The sequence below is a fragment of the Cyprinus carpio genome, chromosome B2, assembly GCF_018340385.1.
Source record: "Cyprinus carpio isolate SPL01 chromosome B2, ASM1834038v1, whole genome shotgun sequence".
In the NCBI taxonomy this organism is placed as follows: Eukaryota; Metazoa; Chordata; class Actinopteri; order Cypriniformes; family Cyprinidae; genus Cyprinus; species Cyprinus carpio.
This window is the reverse complement of record NC_056598.1, coordinates 22,195,582-22,218,890: the sequence shown is the minus strand read 5'-3', so window position 1 is coordinate 22,218,890 and position 23,309 is coordinate 22,195,582. Positions and strand designations below refer to the sequence as shown.

The 23,309-nt window shown below is 35.3% G+C and overlaps 2 protein-coding genes across 2 annotated transcripts; both read left to right on the top strand.

Moving 5' to 3' along the window:
* The first annotated feature begins 1,728 nt into the window (after nucleotides 1-1,728).
* Nucleotides 1,729-11,713, top strand: slc7a8b (solute carrier family 7 member 8b). The gene is made up of 11 exons (XM_042718696.1): nucleotides 1,729-1,923; nucleotides 3,799-4,003; nucleotides 4,075-4,226; nucleotides 6,349-6,474; nucleotides 7,643-7,796; nucleotides 8,156-8,279; nucleotides 8,435-8,538; nucleotides 8,650-8,746; nucleotides 9,916-10,065; nucleotides 10,257-10,434; nucleotides 10,567-11,713. Exons 1-11 carry the CDS (start codon nucleotides 1,800-1,802, stop codon nucleotides 10,659-10,661), a joined length of 1,509 nt encoding a protein of 502 aa, XP_042574630.1. The 5' UTR covers nucleotides 1,729-1,799; the 3' UTR covers nucleotides 10,662-11,713.
* Nucleotides 11,714-12,699: 986 nt separating this feature from the next.
* Nucleotides 12,700-23,289, top strand: LOC109108099 (AP-1 complex subunit gamma-1-like). Its single transcript, XM_042718692.1, is given in 23 exon segments — nucleotides 12,700-12,933; nucleotides 14,118-14,326; nucleotides 14,525-14,649; nucleotides 15,276-15,417; nucleotides 15,535-15,631; nucleotides 15,733-15,809; nucleotides 15,888-15,983; nucleotides 16,088-16,168; nucleotides 16,260-16,358; nucleotides 16,488-16,543; nucleotides 17,339-17,452; nucleotides 17,559-17,699; nucleotides 18,122-18,176; nucleotides 18,822-18,944; nucleotides 19,213-19,302; nucleotides 19,765-19,892; nucleotides 20,593-20,697; nucleotides 20,778-20,922; nucleotides 21,010-21,142; nucleotides 21,388-21,539; nucleotides 22,191-22,289; nucleotides 22,393-22,623; nucleotides 22,626-23,289. Coding segments are annotated over 22 exon segments (2,640 nt in total). The 5' UTR covers nucleotides 12,700-12,933; nucleotides 14,118-14,125; the 3' UTR covers nucleotides 22,776-23,289.
* Nucleotides 23,290-23,309: the final 20 nt, after the last annotated feature.

The following is a 23,309-nucleotide window of genomic DNA, read 5'->3' as shown; positions in this document are numbered from 1 at the left end:
TCACTTTGCACAGCATATGAAATGTTGGTTTGGTTATTTTGAAATGCCTGAGTTTAGAAACTTGTGGATAAAGCTGGAAACTCTGTGTGAAGCCGGAGACCGTTTTCTCCTGTCCCAGACATTAGCATGTGTGCCAGTAGTTGGTCTGTTGGCCTTCTTGTTGTACAACGTGTTCACCTTTGAATCTTTGGAGAGATGTTGTTGCTTTGTTTTACTCCGGTAAATTCACAACTTGAGATTTAAGTTCAAACTTTATAATTGCCATTTTTGGAGCAGTAGTGAGGTGGATGTCTTTTTTTTATGTCCATGTTTTCTTCTGTTTTTGGTTAGAAAGGGAGTAAGGTAAGACTTCTGTTGTTTATTTTTAACTTTGTTTTGTGAGTTTAGAAAGTGCTCCTCCCCAAGTTAGACCTTTTATGTTTGTTGTTTTGGCCTGGTCCCCTCCCGAAGCTTTATTTCCTCCCCTTTGTAGCTTTTTTTGAACTTGTCAAATAAACCCTTTTTCCTGAGTGTAACAAAAATCTGTGTGATTTAACTTTGTTTTGTGAGTTTAAGAAGTGCTCCTCCCCAAGTTAGACCTTTTATGTTTGTTGTTTTGGCCTGGTCCCCTCCCGAAGCTTTATTTTCTCCCCTCTTTGTACCTTTTTTTTTTTAACTTGTCAAATAAACCATGTTACAAAAATCTGTGTGATTTTTGTGGAGTGCTGGGACAGGAGAGAGGAGTTCCTGATTGCCTACTGAGTTTTTTTTTTTTTTCTGGCTTCCATTTGTAAATTTCCTTGTTACCCCCTTCCTGACTCTAGTGAAGCACGTAACAATTAGGGGCTCGTCCATTTTGTTAATATTACGCAAATTTGAACGTAAATTTTTTGTCTAGGTAAGTTTTGTTTGGCTGCTTTAAACTTTGGTGGGTGAGGAGGTCCTATATTATTGAAAATATGGATTTCAATTTGATAAAGTTCACTCTGTCTCCTCCTTTGAAGGAATTCAACTGTTGTCGAAAAAACGATCTGCTTTTAATAGCTGACTTTTATAACATAACAGATTCTAGAGTAAACAAGCGATAAGAGGACTTGTATAAGTTAGTAGAGGCAGGTATCTTCCCAGAACAAACACTAGAGCAGGGGGATGAAGCTGACATTGGCACAGAAGCGGACTCAAGTTCAGTAGCTAGCAGTAAAAATGCAGCTTCCATAGATCCTCGGGTAGTTCTGAAATTAAAAGAGCTTAATCTCGCATTAAGCTTTGCATGGAGTAGAGGGAAGAGAGAGAGTGAGAGAACAAAACACCACAACACTGCCAAAAGGAAAACTGTATCTACATAGCAGCAATATCAAATACTGCACAAATATAACACCAAAATACAAAAAAAAAAAAAATACGCCTTGGGACGTAACAATAATATTTTGCTGCTGTTTTCCACACCCTAACAGGTTTAGATTTTTTTTTAATGTCTTGATTTTAATACCAGTAAGTGTGGGTTAAGAGGACAAACATTCAAATGGCATAATTTTATTTGCCTGATTATGACCCAGATTTATCTATTTATTTTGACCTTAAGTTGAGATTTGGTGCTGCAAGACTATTGTGATTCCATTGCGCTACCAAATGACTAAATACAAAATCTCTTTGTAGTTGCATAATATTGCCTCTCTGCATTCATCTATTAAACTAGACCAAACCAGAACACTGTGGGCGGGTTTATAAGATTATCACATAAAGTTTGGGGTGGGAGGATAAAGTTACGGAGACTCTCAGCATCAACACTTAAGCACAGAGTTGCTGCTGTCTGTGTGAAAATGAGCAGCAGTGGCGCCCGACGCAGGGCTGCATCAGTGCCAGACACAGATACCAACGACGGAGAACCAGCAGTGACCTTGAAGAAAGAGATCGGACTCCTCAGTGCTTGTGGTATTATTGTGGGTAAGTCTTTGTTTTATGCATTACGTTTCCTCTTTATATTCTCCTTGCCCTTTATATGGTATAAAAATACATGCAGTAAATAAAAGTAAGCCTATAGTTTGTGTCCCCTGAATTCATAAGATGAGATGTTTATGAATATCCATGATATTTTAAAGAACTGACCATACAATGAAACTGATTGTATGTCCAATATTTTCATTGTAAGGACCAAAAAACACAAATTTTTTTTTTTTTAAATATCCTTTACCATCACCATACTAGGTGTAGGATATATGCATAAAGTACATCATTTAATTACATTTTTTAATATTATATCTCTATGATATAAATGAGAAATAAAGCATGTGAATGGTAACTCCATCCAGAGCAAACACCGCGTGGAGCTGATGTACAGGTAGGGCCCAAGTAAGGATTATAAACAGTGAAGAGATTTCTCAGTAGGAGTCTGGTGTTAGGTAGCAAGGTTAAACCTAAACTGGGTCACTACTCGGCATGTAATTTAGACTTGAATGCAAGAAGCTCACCAGCATTTCTGTGCCAGTTACCTCACTGCTGGGTTAATGTGTGTTATCTGAGATTTAAGCTATTGATAGGTGTTTGGGTTACAGCAGGTCGGGTCACTATCTACCCGTGTTGTCCATTAACAGGTATTGTTGTTTTGGCAGTAATATATATATGTGTGTGTGTGAGAGAGAGAGAGAGATCTTTTTTTTTTTCTTTTTTTTGAATTATTTTATTTTAAGCCCTCAGGTTTTACACTCAAAAGTCAGATGTTGGTTAAAGATCTCTGTTGTCAAAAAACTTGTACGTTCTGGTATTTGAATGTCATAAATTAAATAATTGTTCACGTCTCATCATGTCTGATGCTGTTGTAACATGGGATAAAACCCCAAAACAGTGATACTTAAAACATTGACAACTGTTTTTTAAACCTTTGATTAATATTTAATATTCAGATTGATAACCTAAGAATTACCTTGTATGATAAGCCATGAAACACGTGCATATATAAATTACACTCACAACTGTTTCCCCCCCCTGCATTTAGTTACATATAATACTTTACAGATGTTTGTTTTAGTTAAATTGTTTCATATTTTCTTCATCTTTCATGAAGATAAAGGAATTGGTTTCTTATTTTGTGCAAAAATAAATAATGGAAGAAAGGGACACAGGAAGGTACTTAAGTAAAAAAAATAATCACCTAGTGGTTCAAGGCTTCCGTAGTAAAAGTGGCAAAACTGCTTATTTCATTCTCCCTTTGTCTTTTTTTCCAAATCTCTTGAGAATTCCATCTCTAAACAAAGGAACTTTTCACTGCTAAACAGGTGTTAACAATGAGCATTCTTAATATTTTACCAGACTGGTTGAAACCAACCCTCAAGGTCACAAAGCACTGAAGAAAATCGTGTACAAGGGAAGAACACCGAGACCAAGAATTTTATAATATATAACCTATACACTAATGTTCAAAGGTTTGGAGTCAGTACAAGTTTTATGTTTCTGAAAAAGTTTCTTATGGTTATTTAGACATTTTAAGAATTTCGGATAACAGTTACCAAGTTCGAGTCCCGGCTCGTGGACCCCACCCCCAAGTCCCACTACACTTCCTGTCAACTAACTGTCCTATCAAAATAATGGCAAAACATCAAAAATGTAAAAAAAAAAAAAAAAAAAAAAAAAAAAACTATTCCAAAAATGCCGCACTGGCATTAGAGAGTTGGCCTAACAGCTTCCACTCATCTGGAAAGATTTTCTTTTAAATACTGAAACATGGCAGTGGGGATTTACTTTCTTTCAGACACAATCATCAAAGAGCTACATTCTAAAGTGCTTCGGTTAACTCCTCTTGCCTGTTTTTTGTCATTTTCCCAGGTAACATTATTGGGTCTGGGATCTTTGTAAGTCCAAAGGGTGTTTTGGAAAATAGCAGCTCAGTGGGTCTGGCTCTCATAGTGTGGACTCTCACTGGCGTAATCACTGCCATCAGTGCTCTGTGCTATGCTGAACTGGGAGTCACAATCCCAAAGTCAGGTGGAGACTATTCCTATGTTAAGGACATCTTTGGAGGGCTAGCTGGGTAAGACTAACTCATTTATTTAGATGAAATGTAATGCACGTGAGGTCTTACAGGGCTTGTCTTTTGTATAGGTTTCTAAGGCTGTGGATTGCAGTGTTGGTGATCTATCCAACTAACCAGGCTGTGATTGCCCTCACATTTGCCAACTACGCATTGCAGCCTCTCTTCCCTTCCTGCTTCCCTCCAGAGAGAGCGTTGGGTCTGCTCGCTGCCGTCTGCCTGTGTAAGTAAATGCTGACAATTAAAACATGTTTTGGGCTACATTACATTGTCCATGACACAACGTTTTATCCAAGAGCATCTGGTGCTGGGCAGTAACTGTAGAAACATGTAATCTGGATTACATAATCAGATTCCAAAAATTAAGTACATGTAATTAGATTATATTACATTGTAAAATCTGACTACAGTTACTTTTTACTGATTACCTGATTACACACAACAGCAATAAATTATAATTTATTCATAATGTGTTGATTCTCCCTAATTGTTCTTTTTCATCTCCTAACAAATGGAATATATTTTCTTTCTCTTTGTATTTTTATATCAATATGGTACAAGCTTTTAAATAAGTTATAAATAAAAAAATAAATTAAAAGTAATCATAAAAAAGTCTGATTATATTAGCAGACGCTTTTATCCAAAGCAACTTACAAATGATGACAATGGAAGCAATCAAAATAAACAAAAGAGCAATGATATGCAAGTGTTTATATATATATATATATATTTGAAGATCTGTAATTTCTGATCTGAATTAGCATTTTTCTCAGGCTCTTATGTTAATGTTAAGTTATTTTACATTAATTGCAATGAAAACAACCTATTCACTGCCATTAAAGTGAAATTACTGAACCTACACATAGGAGACTGATAAAAATGCTAATTTTAGAAGGAAATTTTAAACCGCACTTTTGAATCTGAACTCTTCATATATAGTGAGTGAAGTGTGTGTCTATATACACGTGTGTGTGTGTGTGTGTGTGTGTGTGTGTGTGTGTATATATATATATATATATATATATATATATATATATATATATAAAAAAAAATATATGATGATTAGTAAGATCATGGTTCCACGCCAGAAATATTAGGTCCAACTCTGGATGCCAGATCCTTTCAGAAAATATCCATTTTGCCACTAGTCCGCAAAGTTGTTCAGTACCCAAAACCAGTATTTATTCTGGTACCCAAAACTTCATTAACAGTTTTAATCAGCCAAGAAGTTGACTGAGAAAAGTGAGTGAAGAGCAGAAACAGTAGCCAAAGTAATGATAATTTAAAAAAAGAAGCAGAGTTTATTGAATAGACTTAGTTGCGTATGGATCAATGCTCAGCCTTTGTCTGACGAGCACAAATCCAACAAGTGGTGTTATACCAAACTGCTTAACAACAGCATCCCATAAACCTTGAGTTTCCATAAACATTCCCTTTTATCTCTTACTCATGAAGACAATAACCCTTGAAACCACACATCGTAAGTCTAAACAACAATGGAAAAATAATATAATATAAATGACTAATCAATTAATAAATCAATGAAATTAGTACAAAATGGCTTAAAATGTTTATAAATGATTATACGGTTAAATTGAATAATAAAATGATGTAATGATAAATTAATGAATAAATTAATATAAAAGAAAGCAAAACACAACAAAAATGTATAGTTGCTCTCTTGAAGTAACACACACAGGTTGCTACTATGAATTCTTAGATGCTTTATATATATATATATATATTTACGCGTATATAGCCAAGCCAAGGCATTAATAATATAAGCATATATAATATATATATATATATATATATATATATATATATATATATATATATATATATATATATATATAAGCACACTGGCTTATAGATAACCTTAATACTAACATATTGATACTAACACCGAAAAAACTTTAATTTTGATTTCATGGGGACTTTAAAATTTCTTTTTCTTTTTGAGTAAAGAAAACTTTATACTTTATTATTATTATTATTATTATTATTATTATTAGCCTATTATAGGCAAAGAAAATAGTTTTTAAAAAGTAACTTTATTTCGGCACTCTAATAATACAGAGGAACACAGGAACAGAAACGTTGAAATATTGATTCTGCTCGGAGTGAACCGATTTATTTATTTATTTTTTCTTCAAGCCCTGGCTGCAGTAACAGTATTCCTAGTATTGCTGTATTTTCATAGAGCAGCTTGTTTTGTCTGAATTTTAAGTTGGACAGTAGGCTATATATGACATATGACGCACTTTAGTCTTCATTCAATGTAACTTCTGGATACAGCCATCAATATGAATTTGAATGTTTAGAATTTGTTCTTTTCCTTGTAGTGCTGTTAACTTGGATTAACTGCTTCAGTGTCCGCTGGGCCACGCGTGTACAAGATGTGTTCACCACAGGCAAACTCCTCGCCCTCTTCCTCATCATCATCATGGGCATTGTGCAGATCTGCCAGGGTAATTTATAACAGTACAGTCCATAGTGCATTTATATATACTATACATTAATTACCATCACTCATAAACATATTTAACTCATATTTCACTGATATTTTTTTCCATATTTGAATAAATTTGTCAGGTTGCCTCTTTACATTTTGCTGCATGTATGACAAAATATCTCATTCCAGAATTACTTTTGTTCAGTTGCTGTTTTCCAAACGTTTGATATAAACTACGTCTTAGCTGCAGTCATAAATAATAAAGCCATTTTCTTTCTTTCAAATCAACTTCACCATTAATCACCAAACTGTCAAGTTTTTCCTTAAAACTGATGACAATAGCACAAATGAATTATTCCAAAATGTTTTTAGTTCTTGACATTTCCAGAACATGTGCCTTAATTCTTTCTGCATTATCAGCATAAAATTGTGGGCATTTAAAGATGCTGATTTAAATAATGACATTTCATAGAGAGTGAGATATGTCGAAAAAAAAATTCTGAGAGTTCATGAAAGCCATGATGAATGAAAAGTTCAAATGAACAGCATTTATTTAAAATAGAAATCTTATGTAACATTAAACATGCCTTTACTGCATACTGCAACCTTGCTGGATAAAGTATTAAAAACATTTGAATGGTAGCATATATATCTATATTGATAAACAGATGCAGTACAAAAATACAGTATAAGAAAACAATGAAATCTGTGTTTGGCTTGTTTAACTCACTCGTATTAGATGTGAACATAAAGGGCTTGAATATAAGAGGGCAGGCATTAAGCTAAGAGTATTACATAGGCATACTTTTCATATTTGACCCATTTTTGCACTATAAACAAAAGAGTATAAATCCATTAAGCACAGACAAGCTCACATATGAATTCGACTGTCATGCTGGGCCGTTTGTAGTCTGCTGCTTTCATGTGTTTAATATCCCAAAGACAAAAAAGGAACTTTGAATGTCTTCCTTATAAAAGAGTCAAAGAAAGAGCTATTGATTTTGATGGTTTAATAAGTGCTTTACAATGCATCCTATGCTTTCCTGCAGGAAATGTGACAATAAGAAATGAAGAATTAAATGGATTATGCAGTAGTTAATACAACTTTCTCCATTAATTTGCATGCTCTCTACATATTAATTCAGGCATAGCACATAAAATGCTTCTCTGTCTTGTGTCTCCAGGTAATTTTTATTGGTTGGAGCCAGAACATGCATTTCATCCTCTCCAACCCTATGACGTGGGCCGCATTGCACTCGCTTTCCTTCAGGGCTCCTTCGCTTATGCAGGCTGGAACTTTCTTAATTATGTAACAGAAGAGCTCATAGACCCCTACAGGTACACTGCCATTTGTCAGGGAAAATGTACAGTGAGAGATGCTCATTATCACAAAATAAAAAAATGTGGTCTTTATGAGAAAGAACTCCAGATGTTTCTTTGAGATTATTTTATGCAAAAATTGGCAATAATTGTGCCATTTTATGAGAAAAATTTAAGACATTTTGTTTTTCTGAGAATATTCAGAGGTTAGTTGATAATTTATGTAGGCTACAACGATCATTTATGTATAACTGGGGTGTCGTAAATATTATACATGTTAGCCCTTTAAATACCAAAGTATTCCTGCTCAGGAGAGTATAGGTTTGCCCAAGACTTACAATCGAGATTAAACCCAGGTTTTAACTTTCTCTTTACAGGAACCTGCCTCGTGCAATCTTCATCTCAGTTCCTCTGGTCACTTTCGTCTATGTTTTTGCGAATATTGCATATATTACAGCTATGAGCCCTCAGGAGCTGATTGCCTCCAATGCTGTTGCTGTGGTGAGTTGCTCTGCTCAAATTATTGAGTTCTTCCTTCATCAGGAAATGAAACAGCCTATTCATCAGTAGATTGGAACTGACCCATCTGACATTTTTGCTGAATGTCTGCTTACCTCTATAAACTTTGCCTTCTTTTTCTCTTTAATCTCCATCAGACATTTGGTGAAAAGCTGCTTGGGGTGATGTCATGGATCATGCCCATCTCCGTGGCTCTGTCCACCTTCGGAGGGGTTAATGGGTCCCTTTTCACATCATCTAGGTCAGTCTTGATGCCATGTTATTGCACAATTACTCATCCAGTTTGCATTGTATTTTAATGTCAATGGATTTCTTTGTATTTTCAGCTTGACTGACAGTTGTTCTTTCTCAGGTTATTCTTTGCAGGTGCGAGGGAAGGACATCTTCCCCGTCTGTTGGCAATGATTCATGTGAACCGCTGTACACCCATCCCAGCTTTGCTTTTCACTGTAAGCTCTTTGTCCTGTTCCTTAAAGAAAAAGTTCACCCAAAAATGAAAATGTACTCATCCTCAGGCCATCCAGATATAGATGAGTTTGTTTCTTCATTGGAACTGATTTGGAGAAATCTAACATTACATCACTTGCTCACCAATGGATCCTCTGAAGAGAATGGGTGCCGTCAGAATGAGATTCCAAACAGCTGATAAAAATATCAGAACAAGTAATCCACACGACTCTAGTCCATTATTTAACATCTTGTGAAGCAAAAAGCTGTGTTTGTAATAAATTTATTATTAAAGGGATACTTCATCCCAAAATGAAAATTTTGTCATTATTCACTTACCCCCATGTCGTTCCAAACCCATAAAAGTTTCGTTCGTCTTTGGAACACAATTTAAGATATTTTGGATGAAAACTGGGAGGCTTGAGACTGTCCCATAGAAATAAATAACAGTAAAAAATTAAAGGAAGAAAAGCATCGTCAGAATAGTCCATCTGCCATCAGTGATTCAACCGTAACGTTATGAAGCGACGAGAGTACTTTTTGTACACAAAGAAAACAAAAATAACGACTTTATTCAACAATTCCTCTCCTCTGTGTCTCTCCAAATCAGCGTAGCGCCATTTTGACAAATCTGAGCAGTACGCAGGCGGCTAACCCTTTAAGACATTTTTAGCTTCAAACTGTTGCTTTCAGCTGAAATACGAGTACTCTATCCAAAATACTGCTTTCTCCAGTGAAAAAGCAATCTTGTCTGAATCAGGAGAAAAATATGCACAGATCAAGCACCATTTACAAGCAATAACTTCTAAACAAATATGTTGGTGGATTTTGATGTGAGAGGACAACAGGGGATGGATTTTTCCACTGGAGGAAGCGTTGTTATGGATCATGGACTGTTGTTTTGGCCAAAGCCAATGGTTTAAAGTTAAAATCATTTGTTTCTCACTGATAGACTGATGTAATGTTAAATTTCTCCAAATCTGTTCCGATGAAGAAAGAACAAACTCATCTACAGGTCTTGGATGGCCTGAAGGTGAGTACATTTGTACTCAAATGGTCCTTTATGAGTGAACTATTCCTTTAAATAATCTAAAAATCTTTCTTTTTGTAAATTATATACAATGTATTGGTAGGAGCTTATATTCAAAACAAATGCTGGTTTATTTGATAGTGTTTATCAACTCTCCTGATGTTGTGCACCAGTGACATATACACCCTTATCAACTATGTTGGCTTCATCAACTACCTGTTTTATGGGGTCACTGTTGCCGGGCAGATTGTGCTTCGCATCAAAGAACCAGACATACATCGACCAATCAAGGTAAGGCTGAATCCTAATGACTGTATTTTGTAGTTTTGACAGCATTAAACCTCAAGAGCTGTCAGATCTCAGCATTTGCTGTGAACAGTAATGATGTATAATTATAGATTACTTTTTTGTTTTTTTGAGTGGGGAAGGGGGTACTGTACATTTGTAGTCCTTTACAGAAATCAACAGGTTTCACTCCACAGGTGAGCTTGGCGTGGCCAGTAATTTTCCTGATTTTCTGGGCATTCCTGCTGATCTTCTCTCTGTACTCGGAGCCTGTGGTGTGTTGCATTGGTCTGGCCATTATGTTGTCAGGTGTTCCTGTGTATTTATTTGGCATCTATTGGGAAAACAAGCCTGAGAACTTCAACTCCTTTGTTGGTATGGTATTTTCTTAAATTAATATTGATATTGATGGATGAAAATGATATACAAATATTTGCATTACACTAAACAGATTGTGAATGAGGCCTACAGAGGCAACTAAAGACACTCTTTTGTCTGTCTACATAGCTAAACTGACACACTTGGGGCAGAAGTTGTTCATGGTGGTATATCCCACTGAAGGCAGTGAAGATGGGAATGAAGACAAAGACGAAGCTGGATAGAATTACAAGAAGTACATTTACTGATTCATTCATGGATAATCATTCATCAGCTAAACTTAAGCAATATGAATTTGGTAGGTTATGAAAATGCAAAACAAACATGCACGTAGTGTGGAGGATAATGTAATGGCTAAAAAAGTATTTTTCATCTGAAAGACTGACCTTAAACATTCTAGGTGCAATACTGCCACCAATTGGCAAGATTATTAGATACAATATAAATATTGTTGCTGTGACTGTTATGGATCATTTTGTATTTTTATATTGAGCATATTATTGTACTCTTTTCATCAGTCTGTGGTGTTTGTATTCCCTACATTTAATCCTGAAGATAATGTTTTGCATTTTTGTGCGTGCAAGTGTTTAATTTTTATTAGCATTTCAGACTTAAGACTTGAAAATAAATTATGACCCAAAACAACACAAACAGCAAATGAGAGAGAAAGAAAGAATGAAAGAAAGATGTTGCCAGCATGGAAAATGTCTGTAATTTAGGAGTAAATGGGAACAATAGCTTGCTGTGTTATATAACCCACATCCTACACCCTGCTTTCATGTTGGACAAGGACAACAAAACACGTCCAGAATTATGTTACATTTTGGGCCTTGTATCTATAGTAGTGAAGGTAAGGTAAACCACTAGTTAATCACTGGAGAACTAATTTTTTATTTTAAACTGACTGATTTCAGCACACAGGCCTTTACCAAGGTAAAGGGTAATATGTTTAAAAAAAGTTGATTTAATAAAAACTAAAGCAAAGTTCAAAATTTAAGTCAACTATGTGGTAGAATTGACTAGAATGTGTGACATCTGCCCATTAAAATAAAATATATAATACATTATACAATGTGCTGTTGTTCTACAGATCCCACAATGTTTAAAACACTATGACTTTATTCCACTACAGTCGTGTCCATTCTTTGGGAAACAAACGGGTTCTTCCCCCAGTGCACAGTATTGTCTGTCTAAGAACAGAGTTGGCAGAGTTCAGCTCCTGAACAAACAATGGATAAATGAATGTCCCTAGAAAATAAAAAGATCTCTGTTATGACATTTGTAGCCTATATTTATTCCTTTATTTTCATTTTAAAAGTTCTTATTTAAAAAAAAAAAAAATTTGAACTACTTTTTACATAAAGACATGTTACTTTGCCTTCTAAGTACTTTTTCTTTTCTATTAGTCACTATCTCATTGACAAGTAACTATTACTCTATTGGCAGTGACATTCTTTTTTTAATTCTGAGTTGGTCTGTGCTTCAGATTTCACTTCCTAAAATATCCTATTCCAGTTCACCAAACCTATTTATGTTGAGATCTAATGTGTGCCAGTTGCTAGCACCTAATGAATAGTCATACTACCTTTCAAAAGACTGGTATCAATACGAATTTAATTTAATTTTATATTTTTTAAAGTAAATTAATAGCCTACTTTTATTATGCAAGGATGTTGTCAAATTTAGATTTCCATTTCAAATTAATGCTGTTGAAATCCTGAACAACAAATTATGGTTTTCACAAAAAATTAGTTGTAAGAAATCGTGGAATACTTGAGCACCAAATCAGCATGACATAGAAAAGAGTTATTTTAAACGAACATTAACAATATTATTTTATATTACATTTTTTGATGCAATCAAAAAGAGCCTTGATGAGCAAAAGACTAAAAATTTTACTGATTACAAAATTAAATGGTAGTGTGGGCTACTAGTAAAATTTAAGATAGAAATTACCCAAAAAAAGCCCACAGTATTTAGTGACTAAGATAGATAGATTTAATGGAATAGAATAATGGAATAGTAGTATACAATCTCATGAATAGGTTCGAATTCTTACTGGCGTTGAAAAGAAAGTAGGACTATAGTCACGATTTAATTATTTACTAAATAGCAATAACATAAATTATATATAGTTGTTTTATGGAATAAATGTACAGGCGGCTTGCCATACTATGTAACATTCATTGTATAATTTACCTTAAAAATATACGAGAAATCAGTAAATACTGTATGGGTCCTTTAAATACACACTGCACACAAGTATTTTTCCAGTTCCAGAGTAGCTGGACGAGAATGAATGGCACACCCGGATGGCGGAAGTTGCGCTGTACTATGGACACATTTGTAAATGCTCTTACAGCGTAAAGTTACTCGTACAGTAAAAGACCTCGCCTGGTTACCAACGGTTACATCGCAGGGTTAAACAGAAGAGGAAGAGCGGTGCGGATGAGCAGCCGTCAGGCTTCGGTGTTTGAGATTACTGCGCTGCCAAAGGTAAGATGATGAGCCTGGGATCAGATGCTGGAGCGTCAGCGCACAGAAACACAGGCTGACAACACTCAGAACCTGTACAAACTTGACTTTTGCCCCCCCCAAAAAAGTATCATAATACTCAATTTAATCGCAAACAGATGCAGTGTACCACAAAGCAAGAAATGGTTACATCTTTTGCAAACGACGAGCAGCGCTAATTTATTGCAGTTTTCAGATGCATCATGTCTTTCCTTATCTCTTGACTGTCGACATTTTATCAACATTATAATGCATGTATTTTTGCTGCACACATAGCGTTAGCGTTTGAAGATGGTGGATCGAGGGAACTGTCTATACATGAACACATGGACTGCTCTGTAAATAATATATGATGAATGCTGTATTAGATGTCAAAACGATAATGAGATGTGGAATGCGTTTTGATAGGAACGAACGTCACAGAGACTGAAGGCCGCGGTGCGCATGCGCGCATGAATATAGTCAGCATGGGAAGATATGAAGTGAAGGCAGGTGTATGTTCCTCACCTGCGCCAAAGGGGAAGTAAAGTGACAGGCTCAAATTATCTATAAACTACTTAGCACTTAGATCAGTAAGTAAAAGTGCAGACAAAAATGACTGATTTCTTGAACATTGCACTTTTGTTCATACAATGCGAGTATATAATGACCACAGGCTGCCATGCTCCAAAAGATGTGCCATATGTACATTAAAAATGATTACAAATAAATCCTTTAACCAGTAAGGATGTGTCTAATTTATCAAAAGTGGCATTAAAGACATAATGTTACAAAAAAAAAAAAAATCAAATCTCTTTGTTCTTTTTTTTTATATACTTTGTATTCATAAAAGAAAACATGTATTAAGGTATTTACAAAAATATTTGGCAGCACAATTGTTTTCAACATTGATAATAATAAGAAATGATTTCTGAAGAATCATATGAAATTGAAGACTGGAGTAATGCCAGTAACCTATTTTTGGTTTACAAATAGGTCTTTGTTTATTAAAAGTGAACCCAGATAAGATCCACAGAGTTGCAGTTAATATAAAAAGAAATCATTGAAGTCAAGTTTATGTTCAGATGTGCAATTGAATAAAGAACCAAGAAACTGCCAGTCCTTGGTTAGTGCTGGTTCCTCTTTCAATTTCTATGAAATGTCTCTCTCAATCTTTCTGATTACAGATACAGTCATGACTCCCTCAGTGCGCTTACAGGAAATGATCCGGGTCATCCGAAGTGCCCGGACACAAGGTGAGGAGAGGGGCATCATCCAAAGAGAGTGTGCGGATATCCGATCACAGTTTCGCCAGGGTGACAACGGGGAGCGTTCACACAGCCTGGCAAAGCTACTCTACGTGCACATGCTGGGCTACCCTGCACACTTCGGCCAGGTGACTGTCCACATGTGTGTGTAATTGCACTGATGGATAAAGAGGTTTTACATCTTTGATTATGGATACATCACATCACCTCATTTATGTCTTGTCTGTGTATCCTTCTCCCCCTGTACTTTACATTCTGTTTTTTGTTCATTTTTGCACCTGTTATATATCTTTATATGGTGATAACTTTAGTATTGTCTCCCACAGATGGAGTGTGTACGTCTGATTGCCAGCCCCAGGTACAGCGAGAAGCGGATTGGTTACCTGGGAGCCATGATGCTCCTAGATGAGAAGCAGGATGCTAGTTTACTGATTACCAACTCAATCAAGAAGTAAATACTTTACATATTTTTAAGCAGAACACTTTTTGTAATTTATTAATATTTTTTGTTGAAAAGAATAGGTTGCCCAAAAATTAAAATTTACTCACCCTCAGGCCATCCAAGATATAGATGAGTTTGTTTCTTTATTAAAACCGATTTGAATAAATTTAGCATTACATCACTTGCTCTCCAGTGGATCCTCTTCAGTGAATGGGTGCCGTCAGAATGAGAGTTCAAACAGCTGATAAAAGCATCACAATAATCTACAAGTATTCCACGTGACTCCAGTCCATCAATAATGTCTTGTGAAGCAAAAAGATGTGTGTTTGCAATAAAAAAAAATCATTATTGTGATGTTTTTAACTTAGAAACCGCTTTCTCTCTCATTCTGAGTAATGTAATGCAAAATTTCTCTAAATCTGTTCCGATGAAGAAGCAAACTCATCTATATCTAGATGGCCCAAGTCTGAATAAGATTTCAGCAAATGTGAACAAATTTCTTTTTAAATATATTTGCTTTAGTGTTATATATACACATTTTCTTTTATTTATTTGCTAATTTTTTATGTTCTTGTATTTAATGTAATTCGAGTTTTGAATCATTATTCTGACTGGCCATTTCATCTCTGTCGTAGTGACCTTTCCCACAGCAGTCAGTATGTTCAGTCTCTGGCTCTGTGCACTCTGGCCTGCATGGGTTCCGCTGAGATGTGTCGAGACCTGGCACCAGAGATCGAACGGCTCCTCAGGGCCTCTCATTCTTATATCAAGAAAAAGGTCAGTTCATGACATTTTATGTCAATAAACTTACAGTTGAAGTCATGTTAGTTCAGCACAATCCTGCTAAATCATGTTTTTGTATCCGTGTGCTGTTGATAATGATTATTGCTTTAGGCCACGCTGTGTGCCGTTCACATAATAAGAAAGGTCCCAGAGCTTGCAGAGCTGTTTACTCCTTCAGCAAGGACTCTGCTCTCTGAGAAGAACCATGGTTAGTGTTTATTTTTGCAACCTATGCATAAACATAAAAAGTTTGTACTATGCTAGGTTTATTTAATATTTTTTTTAATAATTGCCTGACTGTTTCCACAGGGGTTTTGCATGGGGCTGTAGTTCTTATCACTGAATTGTGTGAGCGTAATCCTGACACCCTTGTTCAGTTCCGCAAGGTAATTCAAGTGAATTTTCTCTAAAACCTTTACTTTAACTACTCAGATATACAGACTTTTTTCTTCCCATATTATTAGGCTGTTCCTGAACTGGTTCAGATTATGAAAGGTCTTGTGACATCCAGTTATTCTCCTGAGCACAATGTAGCTGGAATCAGCGACCCTTTTCTACAGGTCCAACTCAATATCACTCTTGATTAGGCTTCAACATCATTTCTACATTTTTTTAGTAAACTCTATGAATATTATGATTTTATTGGTCTCTTTCTATCCCTCAGGTTCGCATTCTTAGATTGCTAAGAATCCTGGGTCACAATAATGACACCGCTAGTGATGCCATGAATGACTTGTTAGCACAGGTACAGCAGAACAAACACACCCTGTGTAATGTAGTTATGTATAATTAAAGCAGAGTTTAGAATGCTTGATCTCGGTGATTCTGATGCACAGGTGGCTACAAATACAGACAGCAGTAAGACTGCAGGCAGTGCTGTGCTATATGAAACAGTCCTAACTATCATGGACATCAACTCAGAGAGCGGGCTTAGGGTTGGTCACAATTTCATATACAGTTTACTATAATTTTATGTTGATTGGGGTTTGATTTAAATGGGAGCATGGACTGGGGTATCTGTAGTTTATTTTGGGTCTTTAAATGCATTTAATTTATGTCTTTTGGTGCTAGCTGTAAATATTCTGGGCAGATTTCTACTTAATAATGACAGGAATATTCGGTAAGTTTCCTCTTTATTTTAATGCTTTAATATTTAAATGAATTAAAATGTTAAATCTTAATTAAAGTAGAACTAACAAATTTATTTTATAATTTAACACCTCATACATATTTTGGTTCATTACTGCTGTGAACCGATTGTACTTTCTTGTCATATTTGAGTTGGGTTATCGGAATGTTTTAAACATGTTATGCAGAGTAAAGGGTTAGAATTTTTTATTTATTTTTTTTAAAGAAATTACTCGATTACTTTTCAACAAGGATGAATTAAAATTGATCAAAATATAGAGTAAAAACATTTGTAGACAGTAAAGTTGAAAATTTAGCTTTGCATTCACAGAAATATAAACTACATTTTAAAATAGAAAACAATTATTTGAAATTGTAATTATATTTCACAATAGGACTGTTTTTATTTCATTTAGATCAAATGAATGCATGAATTATTTGGTGAGGTAATAGATTTATTTCAGAAACATTAAAAACTCTCATTGACAGCAGATTTTTGAACAGTAGTGCATCTTCAATTTTAATCAGTGTCCTTTTGGAATAAGTACAGATCTGTTTCAGAATTTTTATGTAATGATTAAAATCAAATTTGGGTGTCAGTAGTTAACAGACATATGTGGACTGCAGTTGCTTTAGATAAAAAAATACATGTTTTTTATATTTCTGATATAATGTAAGTATAATAATGTAAGTATAATGTAAATTTAGAAAATATAAATTGTAAATTCATTTTCACAACCCTCACTACAGTACACTCTCTATTTCTGTCTCCTCTCATCCATTACAGCTACATTTCAATGACATCTCTCCAGAAGATTGTACAGACAGACCACAATGCAGTGCAGCGGCACAGAGGCACCATTGTGGACTGTCTGAAAGATCAAGACACCTCAGTGAAACGGTACTAAAGTTCTAAAAAGTTCTAAAAAGTGAAGATGCATAGAAATTACAGACGTACAAATGGTCGTGTAATAACAGTTATTCATTCTGCTCTTTTTCATTTGCAGTCGTGCACTGGAACTGTCACTTGCCCTTGTGTCTGCCGTGAACATTCGCTCAATGATGAAAGAGCTCCTCATTTTTCTTTCAGTCTGTCCCCCAGAGCTTCGATCTCAAACCGCTTCTGGGATCTTCAACGCTGCTGAAAGGTATCATCAGTCCTTTGTACTTCATATCTACCTGTTAGTTTCATTCATTATATGTCTACATGCCTGTGGCTCAGGCCTTTTTTCAGTGTTTCTGTCCTATTGAACACTCACATCTGAGCAAGCACCTCTCAAACATTTGCTGTCGTATAGGAGAGTGTCCAGTGAGTTGGTTTCTGTAAGGCATGCTGATTCTTAATGCACATTTCCATCATTTGATTAAATAGCAGTCTCAGTGTAAGCTAATTAAAATTTATGAGCTCAAGTAGTAACGTTCAGCTCACTAATCACTAGTCTGCCCATTCTAAAACACATAAAGTAGTAATCCCGATGTATTGCTTTTGTGTTCTGTGTTAACTTATCTATTTTGGTATATGTGGCAAGTCACAGGCAATGAATGGAACTTGTCTTTGTGTCTTGGTCAGGTATTCCCCTTCTAAGCGCTGGCACATTGATACCATCCTGCATGTACTCACCACGGTAAATAGCCACTGCTACACAACTAAACCAGTTACATAACTCCTTCATCCAAAAATGTTATAATAACTGTCGTAATTTAGTCATTCATTTCAGCGCTGTATTATTTGATTTCTTTGGTGACACAAGATTGGACATCTTAGGCACAATTTTAACTAATATCTCTGTACAATGAAAGTAAATGGTAACTTTTAAATGCCAAGATGCAAAAAAAGCATTATAAAAGTGGTACATACGATTGGTGTGCATTATTTAATGTCTTCTAAAGCCATAGTATTGTTTGGTAAAATCTCCTGAAACTCACTTTCATGTTTCTCAGAAAATGTACGTAGCCCCGCACATGACATGCAGGCGAAAATATATTCGTCATAGCCACAAATTAGGAAATAGTTACCACTAATTTGTTCCCATGACTTATTAATTAGTTCCCTTGTTTTATTAAATTATGGCCACATTTTACTAATTCAAGAGAAACTAATTAATACATGATTTACCAAAACAAGGGAACAAATTAGTACAATGTGTCCATGATTTAATTAAAACAAGGTAACAAATTAATAAGTTGTGGGAGTCATGTTCAGGGCTCTATAAAAATGAGTTTGAGCAACAATCAATCATTTAAATTGAAGGGATGTACACCTCTCTCAGGCAGGGGGCGATGTAAGAGATGAGACTGTGCCCAACCTAATCCAACTCATCACTACTGCATCTGAGCTCCACTGTTACACTGTTCACAAACTCTATAGAGCACTTATAAAAGATATTGCACAGGTAAGGAAATGTTTCTTTGCTTTAAACTATATTAGATGTGTATGTGGCCTGTTACACAAGATGCATCTTGAATCTTGAAACGTGAATGTTCCATGCATTTTGACCATTGAGCATATATTGGCCATGAATACAGCATTTTTAGGATGTTGAATTTCACTATTTTCAATGCAAGAATATGTCCCGTTTGAAAAGTGTCTTTTTTCAAGCATTTTGATTTATATGTGCCCTTTGTAAGTGCTTGTGTGTAATAGACAGTTTATCTTCATAGCAATCCTTGGTCCAAGTTGCGTGCTGGTGTATAGGAGAATATGGAGACCTGCTGCTGAAGGGCGAGTGTGAGGAGATTGAGCCTGTGCAGGTAAATGGAAATGAAGATTATATAGAAAAGTAAATAGAAAGCATTTGTGGAGCACCAATCAGTGTCAGTAGAAAATCAGTATGAATCTGGCAGATAATTTGATTTATTATATTTATTATTTATTATGTTGAGTATCATGTAAATAAATACCAATGTACAGGAATATGCTAGTTACTGTGGTAGGGCTACGGGTTGCATGCTTTACTTCTGCATGTAAAATTTAATAGTAACTATTAGTTTGTCAGCAAGATAAACCCCATCTGAGAAGTTGTCTCACAAATTTAATTATAATAATTTTTCCTTGAAATTAACCAGTCAGATTTAAAAATATGTGGTTTTGCACTTCTTAGTCTATAGTATGAAATTACTTTGGTACTAATATCTGATGCCACTCCTGTACCACCACAGTATTTGTTTTGTAAGGGGAAACTAAATTGAGTTGTGGGCCTTTTCTGTCGCTAGGTTACTGAGGATGACATCCTGGATGCCTTGGAAACAGTTCTACAGTCTCACATGTCATCGCCGGCAACCAGAGGCTTCGCGCTCACTGCTACCATGAAGCTGAGCACTCGTATCACAGACAATGTCGAGTGAGACATGCTTTTGTGAAACACTGGCAAGAATGCACTATGAATTCAATATGAGATGTAATGGGAATTTAAAAATGATGGATGCACTGATATTATCATTCTGGCCGATAATTCTTTACAAATTTTACTGTATTTTGTCTTAATATATTACAAATAAAATGCTTAAAACTAGTGCTACAAATAAGTTTAGGAATCACAACATTATAACATCTCATTTTGAGATCTGATCAAGATTACATTTAATGGTGTTCACGTATTAGTGTTTTTTTTTTTCAGATTAACTAGCATTCAGTTGATCAAAAGTGACAGTAAGGACTTTTACATTGTTACAAAAAATGATTTTAAATAGATGCTATTCATTGAAGAATCTGAAAATGTTGCTTTGCTGTTACAAGAATAAATAAGATTTTAAAATATATTAAAATAGAAAACATTTATTTTAAGTCGTAATAATATCTTATAATATTGTGACTGTATTTTTGATCAAATAAATGCAGCCCTGGTGTGTAGCTATAAAAAAAAAAAAAATTGTATGGGCTGAAAACGTTACGTTATCGAATACATCCCTAGGAAGAAATCACTCATGCAAACATACATTATTTGTACTTTGTTAGTTGTGTGTACTACGTTATTTGTGTATGGATTCTATAGTCTGTTTGGTCTTACATCTTTTTCATCTTTATGTTTTTCTCTCAATCAGCCGAATCAGAAGTATTGTCAGTATTTACGGCAGCTGCATTGACCTGGAACTTCAGCAGAGAGCGGTTGAATATAATGCACTCTTCAAGAAATATGACCACATGAGGTACCGCTGTGTGTTTTCATAGCGTATTATTGTTTATTAAAAAACGTGATGGGTGCTGCTCTTCATTGTCTTCCTCTCAGAGCTGCGGTATTAGAGAGAATGCCTGTGATGGACAAGAACTCACCTGGCCACACTAATGGAGACACATCAGGAGAGATTAAAGAGCCCGACACATCCAAACCCAAACCAGTTGAAGCAGGTTTGCTCTCAGAACCAGCAAGCCAGGTAATTATTACAGGATATTGTATTTAGACACAGAACTGCTAAACAATAGTTAAAATTTTTTTGTGTGTGTATTTAAACTTCTGTTAGGTGTGTGACCTTCTGGATCTCTTGGGTGGGACAGACACACCTCTTCAGCTCAGCCCTGCCCCAACCAGCACTCCAACAACTACCTCTAGTGCAGATCTTCTCGACCTGCTGGGAGGACTGGAGATAACACCAGGTGAGAAGTTTAGCTTGTATAGAAAAATATACATGTTTGGAATCATAACGATTAAAAAAAAAAAAAAACAGCAAGAATGCATTAAATTGATAAAAATGGCACTAAAGAAGACATTTACAGTGGTACAAAACATTTCTATTTCAAATAAATGCTGTTTATTAAGAATCCTCGAAAAAATGTATCATGGTTTCCACAAAAATATTAAGCAGAAATGCAGAAACATTGCTGTGTGTATGTGCATGTAGTTCCCACTGTGTCAGTCTATGAGAAGAACGGATTGAGCCTGAAGATCCAATGTGACAAACAAACAGAAACCGAGGTCACGGTCACCCTTATTGCCTCTAACTCTACTCAGAATGACATCACCAACTTCACTCTTCAAGCAGCAGTACCAAAGGTCTGTAACCACTCCATTTTTAAACTTGGCTCTGTTTTTGCACACACAAACAGCAGATATTCATTTCAGCAGCCATATTAACAGGTTACAGCATTCACACTGTTTACGAATATTATTTCTTCCCTGAACCCCTTTTTTTTTTGCTTCATGCTGCACTCTGAATCCAAATGATTTCTGTAGTTTATATTCTGTACTTAAGAGTTTTGGTTCCGTTCTGTGTAGATTAATTGCTATTTGGTTCTCCACCACAAGTACATTAAATATCATAATAAATACGTTTTAAATACCTTTAATTTTATAATTTATGGCATGTATTAAAATGAAGTACCTGTTATTGTTTTTTTCTTTCTGTTAAAAACCCACAATTTTCATGACTTAAGATGATTTTTATTATCCTTACTTTGGAAAAATTGTCTTTTATTTGATTATTAATTGTTTTTAATTTGCTTTCAATTGCCTTTAACATACAAACACCCTGTAAAAATGCTTAATGTTTTGTGTAAAGCAAGCTTTACTATTTCTATTTTAATTTCTCACAAAATAAATACATTTAAAAAAAATCTACTTACACATTTAACTTGAGAAAGAAATGATATAATTCGGATGCATTTGGATGCTGTCATCTCTTAAAAACAATATGTCGCTCTTTAGAGTGTTCAGCTGCAAATGAAGGCTCCGAGTGGTAATGTGATTCCAGCACATGGCCTTGGTCAAGTCACACAGACTGTTTTACTTAACAACCCTAACAAGGCAAGTCTACCCTGCTTTAGATTTGTGCAGCTGTCTTTCTTACTAAACTAATAAGCACTATTTGTGCACAAGCTTGACTATGCTTTTATACCACCCCCTACAGGTCAGCCTTAAGATGCGGCTCCGTGTGGCTTACTCAAATCAGGGTGCAATGCATCAGGACACAGTACAAATTGACTCCTTTCCTAGCGCAGCCTGTCAGCCATCATTCAGCCCTTTGTGACAGACCTACAAGTCTCCAGAATCTCCACGACTGTCTTTCCCATAAAGATGGAGATCGTTGGAAATAGGCAGCGGCCTGTCAACCTCTCTGTTATGGACTAAACGCTGTCCCAGCAAAGATTTGATACAACAGATTTTTATGAAGTGTTATCTTGGTTTGAATTGTCTGGAACAAAGTGTAGTTTCATGTGCTGTCATTACTACACAAGATTAAACCGTCAAACTAATGTACACTATCATTGGATAAGATCCTTTGTGCACTGAGTGAGTTGAACTTGAATTAGTGATATCCTCCATAGGTGATTATTCAGATACTTTCTGGGAATGAACAACATGAGCTGTGAGGTCAGTTGAGCTCCAATTGCCTTACTGTTATCAAAGCCTTTCCCGTCATTGTTTTTGTTGGTTTATCTTTTCCTCTCAGTCTCAGGATATTCCTAGAGCACTATTGTATCATTATATTGACAGTGAATGTGACTTTACCATCTCACATATTTACAATGTCCGATTCATAATTCTCAACCTCACTGTGTGTGTGAAACCACAGTTATCCATTGTTTATCTTTCTTTCATCCAAACAAAATACAATAAATCATATATATGGTATAATGCACTGCGTTCAAGAAATGAGTTTTAGAAAGATGATGGTTCAGGCAGCATCTCTTTTAGGATAAAACATCAATTATTGTATGTTCAAGAGCCAGGGTTATTATGGTTATTATACTAAAAACACTTTTGTTCCTTGGAATTAATAACTTTAACTGAAATAAAATATTTTTTAAAAATAAACTTATTCAT

What these genes read in the sequence shown, in the direction of transcription:
- slc7a8b (XM_042718696.1), top strand. Translation starts at nt 1,800, where the DNA reads ATGAGCAGCAGTGGCGCCCGACGCAGGGCTGCATCAGTGCCAGACACA. An exon ending in CCTCCAATGCTGTTGCTGTG is followed by an intron (nt 8,280 to 8,434) that starts GTGAGTTGCTCT and finishes AATCTCCATCAG; the next exon opens with ACATTTGGTGAAAAGCTGCT. An exon ending in ACATACATCGACCAATCAAG is followed by an intron (nt 10,066 to 10,256) that starts GTAAGGCTGAAT and finishes TTCACTCCACAG; the next exon opens with GTGAGCTTGGCGTGGCCAGT.